General features: G+C 56.6%; 1 protein-coding gene across 18 annotated transcripts in view; it reads left to right on the top strand.

Moving 5' to 3' along the window:
- SCRIB (scribble planar cell polarity protein) overlaps window positions 1-13032 on the top strand; it is a 120087-nt gene that overhangs the window by 76825 nt on the left and 30230 nt on the right. For 7 of the 18 annotated variants that reach the window (XM_059869171.1, XM_059869239.1, XM_059869299.1 and 4 more), the window contains 5 exons: window positions 407-526; window positions 733-789; window positions 4674-4730; window positions 5414-5497; window positions 11783-11851. In XM_059869171.1, the coding sequence (XP_059725154.1) occupies window positions 407-526; window positions 733-789; window positions 4674-4730; window positions 5414-5497; window positions 11783-11851 (387 nt within the window). The remainder of the gene's footprint in view (window positions 1-406; window positions 527-732; window positions 790-4673; window positions 4731-5413; window positions 5498-11782; window positions 11852-13032) is intronic. The other 11 variants (XM_059869264.1, XM_059869280.1, XM_059869320.1 and 8 more) reach the window with 7 other exon arrangements.

The following is a 13032-nucleotide window of genomic DNA, read 5'->3' on the forward strand; positions in this document are numbered from 1 at the left end:
TATTGGTGTTCATCTTTCCCCACAGGATAGAACTTCCCTGGAGCAATCCCATGCCCTCTCAGGTTCCTGCTTCCAAGGCTTAGCTAGTGAGCTTTTGTAATCTCCAGTAGAACATGAAGCCAGTCCCTGCTCACCTTCTCCCCTTCTTGCACCTGGATCAATTTGAATTCAGCTTCCTTAGGCCTTGGGTTCCTCGAAGAGTTGTCAGCCTGAACGGCAGGGATGGAGCTGGGTGCTCTTCAGGTCCCTCCCCACCCAAACCAGTCTGGGCTTCTGTGGAATTCGGGTTGTTGGGAGAGTTCTGTGTCTGACTTGCTTGGGGTTGTCCTGGTGCTCTGTGTGTGGGAGGCTGGAATAGGGAGAATTCTGTGGCTCCCCCAGGTGTGATGTGCTGTTTGCTCTGCAGATGTCCCCAGGGATCATTGCCAACCCTTTCGCTGCTGGCATCGGGCGCAAGAACAGCCTGGAGAGCATCTCCTCCATCGACCGGGACCTGAGCCCCGAGGAGCTGGAGATCCTGCAGAAGGTGGGTGTGTCTGAGCACTTTCTGGAAGTCTCTGGTGTCTCCCTTGGTGCCTGCAGCCTGCAGTGGGCCTGGCCTGGCATCAGCAGGGCCCAGCACATGGATCAGGAACATGCTAGGATGGGACTGTGACACCTTGGTGAGGTTCTAGGTGCTGCAGGTGTGGAGAGAGCACGGGCTGAGGTGGCTCTAACTCTGCTCTCTCCTAGGAGATGGAAATGGTGAGAGAAGCCACTCAGTGGGAGAGAGAAGAAATGGAGAAAGTGGTGAGAGCTCATTTGTGTAGCAGAATGTGTTTGTGGCAGTGGCTCTGCCGAGCCCATGGGTCCCAAGGAAGGTGTCACAGGTTTTCTCTGCCCTGGTGTCAGTGCCATGGCAGCTCTGGAGCTCTGCCAGGTGTCAGTGCCATGGGGAGCTCTGGGTCTCTGCCCTGGTGTCAGTGCCATGGGGAGCTCTGGAGCTCTGCCCAGGTGTCAGTGCCATGGCAGCTCTGGAGCTCTGCCAGGTGTCAGTGCCATGGGCAGCTCGGGAGCTCTGCCCAGGTGTCAGTGCCATGGGCAGCTCTGGGTCTCTGCCCAGGTGTCAGTGCCATGGCATCTCTGGGTCTCTGCCAGGTGTCAGTGCCATGGCAGCTCGGGAGCTCTGCCCAGGTGTCAATGCCATGGGGAGCTCTGGGTCTCTGCCCCCTTGGCAGTGCCATGGCAGCTCTGGAGCTCTGCCAGGTGTCAGTGCCATGGGGAGCTCTGGGTCTCTGCCCAGGTGTCAGTGCCATGGGGAGCTCTGGGTCTCTGCCCCCTTGGCAGTGCCATGGCAGCTCTGGAGCTCTGCCAGGTGTCAGTGCCATGGCAGCTCTGGGTCTCTGCCCAGGTGTCAGTGCCATGGCAGCTCTGGGTCTCTGCCCTGGTGTCAGTGCCATGGCAGCTCTGGGTCTCTGCCCAGGTGTCAGTGCCATGGGCAGCTCTGGAGCTCTGCCCAGGTGTCAGTGCCATGGGGAGCTCTGGAGCTCTGCCCAGGTGTCAGTGCCATGGCCTGGAGCTCTGGGTCTCTGCCCCCTTGGCAGTGCCATGGCAGCTCTGGGTCTCTGCCCCCTTGGCAGTGCCATGGCAGCTCTGGATCTCTGCCCCCTTGGCAGTGCCATGGCAGCTCTGGGTCTCTGCCCCCTTGGCAGTGCCATGGCCTGGAGCTCTGGCCATTCCCTGTCTGTAGTGCACTTCTCTGGCTCTCTTAGGCTGTGCTGCACCTCCCTGTGCTCCTCTCTGGTGATGTTACCCTTGTTACTTACTGGTACCTCCTGTCCACACTGCAGCTTCCAGAAAAATGGCCAGTGAGCTTGGAAGTCCCAAATTAAATGAGTTTTCTCTGTCCAGCACCCTGTGTCTGACAGAGAATTTGTGAGCAAAGATGAGAACACGCAGCTCTGAGCTGCCCTGGGTGGAGAAGTGCTGCTGTTGGTCAGTCACAGCTTTGTGCTCCTCAGTTCACATGGTCATTTCTCTGCTTTGCTGTGAGAGTTTCGTGTCTCTGCCACTGGCTCAGCCTGCACAGAAAGAGAATTTCACAGAAATGGATCAGCAGACTCAAGCCTCTTGAGGACTTAGAGTTTCCAGTCATCCCTCTTAAACCAGAAATTTATCCAGTCAGAGTCACTGGAAGAAGTGGGAAAACAGAATTCTTCAGTGCTGTCAGTGGGGAATCTGCTCTCCTGGCAGAGGTGTGTGTGCATTTTGAGGTGTTTTGTCAGGTTTCAGGTTCAGATACACCTGAAGGTTCCCTGGGCTCTCTCTGCAGCTGCAGTTCCTGAGCTGGTTCACATTTGCTGCCCCACAGGAGCAGGGTGAGGCTGGCAGCTCTGGGTGGAAGTGGCATGACCTCACAGAGTGATCTTCAGCCTGATCCAGCTGAGGATGTCCCTCATTGCAGGGGTTGGGCAGGCTGGCCCTGGAAGGTCTCTTCCCACCCAAACATCCTGACTGGTTTGGGTAGGAGGGGCCTCAGTAATTCTCCTGGTTCAGCCCAGATCAGATTTAGGTTTTTCCTGTAAGATGTCTCATTCCTTGTCTGGGAAGGAACTCAGTGTGGTTTCAGCAAACCTGATTTCATTGTGTTTCTGTCTGAGCAAAGGAGATTCCTGCCAGTTTTAATGTGGGCAGTATGTGGATTTGAATATGGATGTATGGATTGAAATACATTCCAGGAGAGTTCAGGTGCTGTTGGGTCAGGATCAGCATTCCTAACACCTGTGAATATAGCAAGTGTGGCCCCAAATTGTGCTGCTGGGGCTGAGCAGGGGCCATTTGTCCAGGCTCAGGTAGAGAAAGACTTTGCCAAAATTTATATTGAGATTACTTAAAAGTACTTGGGCCAGAAAAAGCCCAGAGAAACCTTTATGATTGGTGAAGTAGCCTTGGCCATACCTCGTTTTAAAAAAGCTGATGTATTTTGGTGCCCCTTCCCTCGGGGTGCCAGGAGGAGGCAGCAATGGTGCTCCAGGTCCCTGGACCTCCTGGGATCCTCAGGCCCCTGAGCAAAGACATGTTTTTCTGCTGGGCCTCTTCAACCTTGAAGCTGGGATTGTGTCTCTAGAACTGGTTTTAATGATGAAATTTGTCCCAGGGGTGGAGCCAGCACTCCGTGGTGGCTGTTGGAATACTGAGGTTCCTGTCCCAGTGGCAGATCCCTGGTAACTTCTGTCACCATTTTTGGACCATTTTTCTTACCCTTCAATGTTTCATGTTCGCTCTTGCACAAGAGCAATGGAGACCAAATGTGTCTCCAGCCCACAGCAAGCTGTGAACTGAGAAACTGGGAGGAATTATGCCTTTGCTCTACTCGTGGTGGAAGTTCTCAAACCCATTCACTGCTGGCACCTCCTGCCTCCAGTTCTCTGACAATCCAGTTTCTAGTAGAAGTGTCAGTAACTCTGAGTCCCTGTGGACTGATTCCTGCTGCTCCCTCCTGCCTCTGTGGCTGGAGTTATTTTTCTAGTCTTAATCCAGATCCCCCCCAGCTATTGTCAGAGATGGATTTGGAGCAGGATTTGGAGCCACAGCTCCATCTGGGCTGACTGGTGCTCCTGTCACTCCTCAGAATGTGACCTCAGAGAAGAGTCACACACCACATTAGTGTCACCTGGAACCCTCACCCTACAGAGGACTCCTGGTCAAAGCAAGCATAACCAGGTCCAGAATGAACTTTACCTTGAATATCCCTCAATATCCTTTGGGGAGTTTGATCCTCCAGAGCATTAGTGACTTCTCAGGCTGCTCATCCTTGCTTGGAGCTCACAGGGTGATGTGGAGCAGTGGGAATCTGCACTGCATGGAATCTGTTAAAAACAGGGCCCAGGTGCTCAGCAGAATTTCTGGTTGGTCCCTCTGAGCTGCCTTCCACCTCCCAGGGTCAGGACTTCTGGACCATCTGGTCCCTGCTTGGGGAGGGCAGCTGGGAGGGCTCCATGGACAAGAGAAGGATGCTGCTGTGCTGTCCCCAGGCCTGGCTCTGCCCAGAGCTGCCAGGTGACAAGTCACAGAAATATCAGTGCCCAGAATCAGTCCTTAGGACAAGCCCTGCCCCATTCCTTCCTCTTGCAGCCTGGAGCAGTCCGTGGCTGGGGCTTTTGGGATCAGTCACTGGTCACTCTCTAGTGCCCCTGCAGTGCTGAGTTTTTGGCAGCTGGTGCTTTCTGTCCCTTTGGGTGTGTTTGCATCGTTGTGTCTGTGGTGCTGTAAGGCAGCAAGGCCTGTGCTCTGTGGATTTGCTTTTCCATTCCCTCCCAGCCTGTCCTGTCTGTGCTCCATCAGGGTGTCTCTTCCAGCAGTGAGCAAACTCCTCCTCTGCCTTGGTGTGGTTATGCTTGGGGGCACAGTAGCTCTCTCACTTTCCCAGGACTGTCCCTGCTGAGGATCTTGGGGACACCTGCTCTCCTCACCTGTGGCACCCAGATGTTCTTGTTCTGTCCCTGTCCTCTCCTCTGGCAGTAACAGTGCCCAGTTCCAGCTCCTCCCTACCCAGTGCCAGTGTTGGTGCTGGGTTCTGCTGCCCCTCTCCTGCTGCTGGCACTGCCCCTGTGTCCCCTCAGCAGTCCTGCCCAGCTGTGTGACCTCTGTGCCTCTCTCTTCTCTCTGCTCTGGCTCTGTCTGTCCCACGGAAGGAGCGGATGCGTAGGGAGCGGGAGGCAGCCACGCAGCAGCTTGAGGAGGAAGCAGAGGTGAGCAGCACAGGGGAAGGGCTGGAGAGGCCCAGAAAAGGGCTGCAGCTAGGCTGGAAGGCTGGAGAAGTCCCCAGAAAGAGTTTGTTGCCCAAAGCTTGTGTTCTGCACTCCCTCCCCTAAGAGGATGTGGCTTTGGGGATTAGAGATCAGAACTGAAGAAATGTGTGAGGGATTGAGGAGAATGGGCTGGGTTAGAAACCTTGGCTTCTCTTTGGGGTCAGAAAGGCAATATGTGGGAAGCAGCATGGAGCAAAGTTGTACGGGGAGTGTGAGTTAAGGCTGGGAAAAGGAGCTGTAGAGGAATTGCAGACTTGCATTCTTACTCGTGTCCAGGTCCATCATTCCAGGTGCTGTTGGAGCAAACAGGTGGGGATGGCACATTCTCTGCCCCATCAGGAGGTGGAAGTGGGGCAGGAGGAGTGCAGGGATCTGAGCAGCAGTGGGTGGCCAGGGGTGCACAGTGGCACGTTCTCTCTGGGGTTTCTCAAGCCTGGCTCCTGCCACGAGTTCACGTGGTTGTGCTTTGAGCAACTCCTGCTCTTTTTCCAGGTAGTGGGGGCTCTGGTGAGTTTGGAGATAAGACCTGGGTTATTCCCGGGGGGGTTCCCTTTTCATTGCCCTTTCTCATTGATTCAGTTGACTTTGGGCCTGACCTGTTCCTGGTTTTTCACCCTCTCCAGAACGTCCCCAGTGAGCCCCTGCGCCTGGACTACCGGACCCTGGCAGCGCTGCCCAGCAGTGGCCTGCAGAGAGGCAACCGTGCTGTGAGTGGGGGTCCTGGGGGGCTGTGGAGGGGGGTCCCTGCAGGGGAGGCACTGAGGGGCTCTGGAGGTGTGATTCCCTGCAGGGGAGGCCACGGTCCTACCATCACCTGCCCTCCACCTGTGCCGTGGTGTGGGAGGTGACAAAGGAAAACTGGGCAGCAGAGCTCTGGGGGGCTCAGGCACTGAACCAGGAGCTGCAAAAGAAAGAAGGGAATAAGAAAATGAGGAGAGCAAGAGCCAGGCAGCTTTGCCTTTTGGGAAATGGCAAAGTTTGAGAAGCTGCAAAAAGCAGAGTTGGGAGCAAGGCAGAAAGAACAGCCTGGTGGGAGAGAAGGGGATGTGAGGGGGGAGTGCAGGGATTTGTTATGGGAGGAAGAGGCTCCAAAAGCTGCCAAGGAGGGAGAGAAAGATCCTTCCCAACACAGTGATGGCAGTGTTGTGTGCACAGCTCCGTTGTGGGATGGTGTTTAGGAAAGGGGAAGGATGAGGGTCCTGAAACTGAAAATATTAAAACTAGAAAATGTTTAAGGCCAGGTTGGACAGTGCTTGGAGCCATCTGTTCAGTGGAGGTGTCTGCCCCTGGTGCTCCAGGGGAAAGGTCTCTGACCATGGCAGGGTGGGACTGGCTGCTCTCAGGGTCTTCCAGCCCAGGCTGCCCTGAGGTTCTGTTGCAGCCAAGCTTCCCCCAGGCTGCAGAAGGGAGTGGCTGTGTGTCCTGGCTGAGCCCTGTGGCTCCTGTATCCTGCTGTGCATCGTGACTCCTGCCCTGCACATTCCTGTCCTGTGCCCTGCCTGGCAGTCTCTCACTGGTTGTGGCCAGGAGAAGTTCCAGATTTCACAAACTTCACCGATTACAGACTTACCTCTCTCTTGTGTTGTTTGAAATCTCACCTCTCCATCTTTTCTTTCTTTTATCTGTCCTGCATCACACCCATTCTCCTGGGTTTCTGCCTGCTCCTTCACACATCCTCAGCCTTCCTCCTTTCCCCCTGTTGCAGCAAGATCTCCCTTTGCTGTCATCATCCCATTCTGCATTCCCATCCTGGTGTTTCAGGATCATCTCTTTTACCCTTCCTGTCTCCATCTCCTTCCATGCAGACAGGTCTCCTCTCCTGTTCTCTTTCCCCTGTTACTCCAGTGACAGCTCTGCTTTGGCTCCAGCTCTGCCTCCTTTTCTTCCCACCCTTCCCAGCTTTGGGTTTTTCCCCCTTGCTGTTCACACAGCAAAGCAGTATCAGGAAAAGGTTTATTTTTAGCATCTCTGAGTGCAGCTAGGAGCTGGAAGAGGGGAGAGTCAGCCCCAGGCAGCAGCTGGCTGCGTGCAGGGCAGCTCAGGGTGGTGCAGAGCAGAGCAGCTTTGGGGCTGTGCCTGGCAGGGGGGTCAGCCTGGGAACGCCAGGCACGGGAATGTGGGGCCGGGCACGGGGCTGTGGGTGCTTCTAAAAATGTCCCATTGCAGGGAGGGCCCCAGCCAAGGGGGCCTGGGTCAGTCCAGCTGTCAGCAGCTCTGTCTGTGCTCTGGTTGGAAAAGGACATCTGCCTGGGTCCTGGGTTCAGGGAGGTGCTGGTGCTCCTTCAGGAGCTGCCCTGGCCTGTTGGTTGGCACTGGAAGACTCAGCCAGGGTCAGTCCAGCCAGTGGAAGGGCAGGCGGGTCAGTGGCAGGCTGTCTGTCTCTGGGCAGCCTCCTCCAGCTGACTGGTGCTCTTTCCCTGTTCCCATCGTGGTGTTCTCCTCCTTCCTGTCTCCAGGCCAGTTCTCACCACAGGTGTTCTCCTCTGAGCAGTGGCTGGGTGCCTTTTACTGCTGCCCAGCTCCCTGTGAGGGAGCTGCAGGGAGCTGTTCCTGTCCTCCCTGTGCCACAGGGGGATCTGTAGGGAGCTGTTCTCGCTGTGGAGCAGGAGGAGGTGCAGGTCCATCTGTCCCTGTGGAGCAGGAGGTGTAGATCTCTCCACTGACCACGGCAGCCATGGGTGGAGTTGGTCAGGAGGCTTCCTCCAGAGAAGTGAGCAGCAGTTGTCTGTCTTGGATCCATCTGTGCTGCTGCACCTGGGGCCCTTTGTGAGCAGGATTTAACAAAGGCTGAGGAGATGCCCTTTCTCTTTGTCCACTGTTACAAACCAAACTGAAGATTCCCGTTGGAAGCAGCCTGGGAATGCTTGTCTGGGGGATGCTCTTTGGCCACACAGTGCACTGCAGCCTCTGGAGAGCAGCTGTGGCTGCCCCTGGATCCCTGGCAGTGCCCAAGGCCAGGCTGGATGGGACTTGGAGCAGCCTGGTCAGTGGAAGGTGTCCCTGCCCATGGCAGGGGTGGAACAAAATGAGCTTTCAGGTCCCTTCCCACCCAAACCATCCTGGGATTCTGTGACTCTGACATTCCCTTACAGAAATGAAAGAGCTGCTGCAGTCTCTGTCTTCTGCATTGAACAGGAATGAAAGCCAGACCCCTGCGGGGCTGATCTCAGCAAAACCATCAAAGTCTAGTTTTGCTTTCTGGGCTATGAGAGATGGAGAAGACTTGGCATGTCTCAGTACCAGGTCACCATGATTAGTTAATTAGCAAGCTGTACTTTCTGTTCTGAATCTATTTCTCTTCAGTTTCTTGCCACTGATTCCTTTTTGTCACTTGTTCATGGATTTAAGACTGGATTTCTTTCAGTGCCAGGGAGGATGCAGGGTAGCACGGGTCTGTTCTGTCTGCAGGCTGGGAAAGCTCGCTGCATTGCCCAAATTCTTACTTACCCAAAATAGAAATTGTGGCTTGTCTGACAGGAATAGCCCTGGTGAGGCCGGGGAGTGAGGAATCCCTCACCAGGACGTGCTGCAGCAGGAGCTGGAGCTTCCAGGGAGACACAGACCCAGCCCAGGTCCAGCTGGGCCCAAGAACCAAACAGGGACTGAGGCTGCCCACTGAGCATCAGGCATGGTGGCACTGGGGAAAAGGGGCTAAAGGGAGGGGTTTGCACTGAAAAATCACACACAGCAGAGTGTCCCAGGGTAGCACAGGCTTCACTGGTGAGGAAACACGATATGAGCCAGGGCTCAGCCAGCCACAGAGGTTGGGCTGGGGGTTAGGGGAGGGCCCCCGGAATTCCTGAGCCTCCCAGCTGCCATTGTAGTCAGCAGCCCACCCCTGAGAGCTATTTTGGTGACCACTGCCATGACACAGGAGCTGAAGAATTTGCTCTGAGCAGGAGAGGTCTTTCTGCTCCCTGGAGGCACTTGGATGGAAGCTTTGGTCTTTGCTCTCTGGCTGTTCCTGCTCCCCTGAGGAAGGCTCTGGCTGGGGTAACAAACTCTCTGCTGTGGCACTGAGGGGAAGGGTCAGGGCTTCACTGGGGCTGTGGGAATTGGGCCCAGACAGAGCTGGGGCTGCCTCAGTCCTGCCACCAGCAAGAGCCACCCAAAGGGTCTGTGCTCACTGAGCTCTGGTGCTCGGGGTGTGCTGTGAGCACTGGGGCCCTTAAAGCATGCTCACCTGGGCAGGTGTGGGGGGGTGGTGTGACTCTGGCAGCACTGGGGTGACAGCAGAGGCTGGGCCATAGCTGGTGGGGCTCAGTGAAGTGGGGGTTGAACTGCAGGATCTCCAGAGGTGCCTTCCAGCCCCAGCTGGGGGATCTCCAGAGGTGCCTTCCAGCCTCAGCTGGGGGATCTCCAGAGGTGCCTTCCAGCCCCAGCTGGGGCATCTCCAGAGGTGCCTTCCAGCCCCAGCTGGGGCATCTCCAGAGGTGCCTTCCAGCCCCAGCTGGGGGATCTCCAGAGGTGCCTTCCAGCCCCAGCAGCGCTGTGGTTCTGTGTGCTGAGGTGAGGGGGGAGCATGTGCTTGTACAGGTGTTGGAGGTGGGTTTGGCTGGGGAGCAGCTGCAGGAAGGTGTGTGAGTGGGAGCAGTGCAGCCTGCCAGCTCCCTGGGCTGTGTGCACAGCAGGGTCCTCTCCCAGGAGTGACACTGAGGGTCACAGGTTGGTGGCAGAGCCGGAGAGAGGGTCGGGATGCTGTGCGGGCGTTAGCACTGGAATTCCCTCCCCTGTCCTTCAGCAGCCGCTCTGTATTTTCTCCCTCATCCTCTTTGCTGTGTTCTGCTCATTTCTCTCTGACCCTTGTGTTTCCTCTCAGCCTGTTGAGTGCTCTAAGCCCAGCTGCAGCATGGAGGGTGACTGCGCCGTGCTGTCCCCGCGGGCCTGGCACGGCCGGGCAGCGTCCCCGGAGCCGGCGGCGGGCACGGCCGGGCCCCCCCGGCTCCCCACGCCTCCCCAGCAGGACCCCGAGGGGTGCCCCTTGTCCCAGGAGCAGCTGCCAGAGACGCCAGAGTGTCTGATCGACTCGCAGCCCATCCCCTTCAGTGAGAACCCCTTTGTGGTGGCCAACCGCAGGGGCAAGGCCACGGGCACGGCTGGCCTGGGGGGGCCCCCGCTGGGCTACGGCAGGGGGGGCGTGCTGAAGACCAGCCTGTACTCCAAGGCAAGCAGTGTGTGGTGTGTGGCATGCACTGACACAGCCCGGGCCAGCACTCCCTACTAAACCTGGCACCGGGCAGCACGGCGCCCGAGGGCCGGTCCCCACCCCGTGTGCCCCACCCTGTGCCACCACCCCAGGGTCACCACGGCGTCCCCCGGCCACTAACACACCCTGGTGGTGGGGATGTGGGGACAGGACGGCATCTGTGACCTCCCTGCTGTCCCTCGGGGTCTGGCTGGGAGCAGAGGTGTCCCTGCCCAGGAGCTGGCAGCGCTGCTGGGGACCAGTGCTGGTGCCACACGTGTGGCCCTGGGCCTGAGCTCAGCCCTTCTCAGACATCTGGAAACCAGAGCAGATCCGCAGCCCAGGAGCTGCTCCTCCCAAGTGACACCATTCACTAGATCAAGACTTGGGAATTCCAAGGGAGAACTTTGCTTTCTGTTCTGGGAAATCTGTATTTGACATTCCTGTGGTGGAGCAGGCACTGGACCCAAAGGTACCACCCTCCAGATGAGCACCACTTTGCTCTCCCCTTCTTCCTTTTTAAGCCTTTTGGGAGGTCTGAAAATCAAAGCAGCCCCAGATAAACAGCCCCATACACAGCAGATCAACCAACCAATCAACAAACCCAGTCCTCAGCTCTAGTGATCCTGGAGGTGGTTTAGTTCCTTGCTAGGAATTTCTCAGGTGTGTAGCCAGGTGAGCTTAGAGCAAGGTGTCTGGAATCTGTGCTCCAGTATAAACTTCAGGTCACTTCAGGCTTGGTGTGTCAAAATACTGACTTGATTCAGCTGGGCGTGGCTGTGGTATTAGTGACTGGGAGCTGTAGGTTTGTCTGAATAGTTCCCTAAATCCCAAAAGACCTGCCTCTACCTTAAGGCATGAGAAATACTTATGAAATGTGCTGCTGGTGCTGTGGTGGGAGTGCAGGTTGTTTCTGGGATGCTGCTCTCTGCAGTGCAGGGGGTTCCTGGAGTGCTGCTCCCTGGGATGCTGCTCTCTGCAGTGCAGGGGGTTCCTGGAGTGCTGCTCCCTGGGATGCTGCTCTCTGCAGTGCAGGGGGTTCCTGGAGTGCTGCTCCCTGGGATGCTGCTCCCTGGAGTGCAGGGGGTTCCTGGTCACTGCTCTCTGCAGTGCAGGGGGTTCCTGGTCACTGCTCTCTTTTCAGCTGCTGGCAGCTGAGCCTCGGTGCCAGAGGTAGCTCTGGGAGCCAGGAGAGCCCTGTGTCCCTGAATCCAGGAGAGCCCTGTGACCCTGCAGCCAGGAGAGCTCTGTGTCCCTGCAGCCAGGAGAGCCCTGTGTCCCTGCAGCCAGGAGAGCCCTGTGTCCCTGAATCCAGGAGAGCCCTGTGTCCCTGCAGCCAGGAGAGCCCTGTGTCCCTGCAGCCAGGAGAGCCCTGTGTCCCTGAATCCAGGAGAGCCCTGTGTCCCTGCAGCCAGGAGAGCCCTGTGTCCCTGAATCCAGGAGAGCCCCGTGTCCCTGCAGCCAGGAGAGCCCTGTGTCCCTGCAGCTGGGCTTTCTTTGCTGTGTCTGTGCCCAGGAGGTTTCCCTGGATCCTGACCCTGCCTGTGAGGGCTGGGGGGTCCGGGAGGAGGATTCCCGGGGTGCCGAGGCTGTAACCTGATCCAGCCGGCCTCGCTGGGTGTGATCCCGGTGTTTAACTCGTTCCCTGGCTGTTCCTGGCGCTTTTTGGCGTGTGCCAGCTGCTGCTGGCCCTGTTAGCCTTGCTGCCTGGATGTGCAGGGTGCCCCGTGCCCTGGGCTGCACAGACCCCCTCCTGCTGTGCGGTGACTCTCCAGCTTTGTCCTGAGCTTTGTCTTCTCTCTTTCAGGCTCCTGTGGGCGAGTCTGGCACAGGAAATTCCAGGCGTGAATCCCCCTATTCTCCCAGTAATCCTCAGGTGAGACTGCCCCCAGGACAGGTGATGTGGGAAGGGCAGGGAGGCGCTTCCAGGGCTGAAGGACAGAGGGAGCTGAGGGCAGTTTCCATCCTGGAGTGACCCTGTCGGGGTGGAGGGATCCATCACAGCAGGCACCCAGAGAGCAGGAGAACAACTCCCTCCTTCAGAGTGTCCCAGAGAGCCAGAAGGGTAATTAGCTGGTCTAAATGAGCTCTGAGGGGTGGCTTAATTGCAGGGTGATGAGGAGGGGGCTGCAACATGTAGTTGTGAGTTTTTTGGGAATGGTCTTTTTGGACCAGTGCCTTGTACAGAGATTCTTTGATTCTGGCAACTGGTGTGTGGTAAGAAATGGAGGAGTCAGGGTTTGGTCTGTAAGCCAGAGCTGCCCAGGCTTGCAGGGGGTGGCTGGCTCTCTGTGTGAGCCTGGAGAGCTGCTGGGCAGGAGGTGGAGGGATCCTGCTGCTGCCTGTTCTGGGTGACTCTGCCCCCAGGGAGGGATTTGCTGCAGCTCCTTGCTAGAGGCCTTCCCTCTGCAATGGGAAGTATCTTTGCTTTTGTAACTTCTGATGATTTTTTTCTTTAATACTCCTTATTTATCTCTGAACTTTTCAATATCTGAGTCTTTGATCCCCCTGTCCATCCCACGGCAGGAGGTATCCCAGCTCAGTTGAGCCTTTTGAAGTTAAATGAACTTAAAGAGATTTTTAAATTTTCCCTTTACAGTCATTGCCCATTACTGGGTTTTAGACTGGGGGCTGGAGTGAATTGCCAGTTCTTTTTTCTCTGTCATTTTGGGTCTCTTGGTTTCTTTTGGAGTCCAGCTGCTCTCCCCACAGCTCTGGCACTTCCCTGCTCCTCAGTGAACCATTTCAGCTCTTGGGCTGGACAGGAGCTCTGCAGGTGGACAGAGTCACCTGGGGGTGAGGTGGCTGCTGAGACAGGCTGACAGCAGGGTCAGGAGCTGCAGGAAGCAGGAGGAGCAGCACCCCAGTCCAGCCTCTGTTCCTTCTCAGGCTGTCCCACATTCCCTCAGTTTTGGATCATTTAGAATTGAGTGTTCATCAGGAGCCCAGCACAATTAGAAGGTGGTGTTACAGCTGAGCTATTCCAATGCACTTTGTTCCAGCTGTGTTTCCCTGTTCACATTTCTGATAGCAGCTGTGCTTTTTGTAAGTTTTCCT

The sequence above is a fragment of the Haemorhous mexicanus genome, chromosome 1 (genome assembly GCF_027477595.1).
Source record: "Haemorhous mexicanus isolate bHaeMex1 chromosome 1, bHaeMex1.pri, whole genome shotgun sequence".
In the NCBI taxonomy this organism is placed as follows: Eukaryota; Metazoa; Chordata; class Aves; order Passeriformes; family Fringillidae; genus Haemorhous; species Haemorhous mexicanus.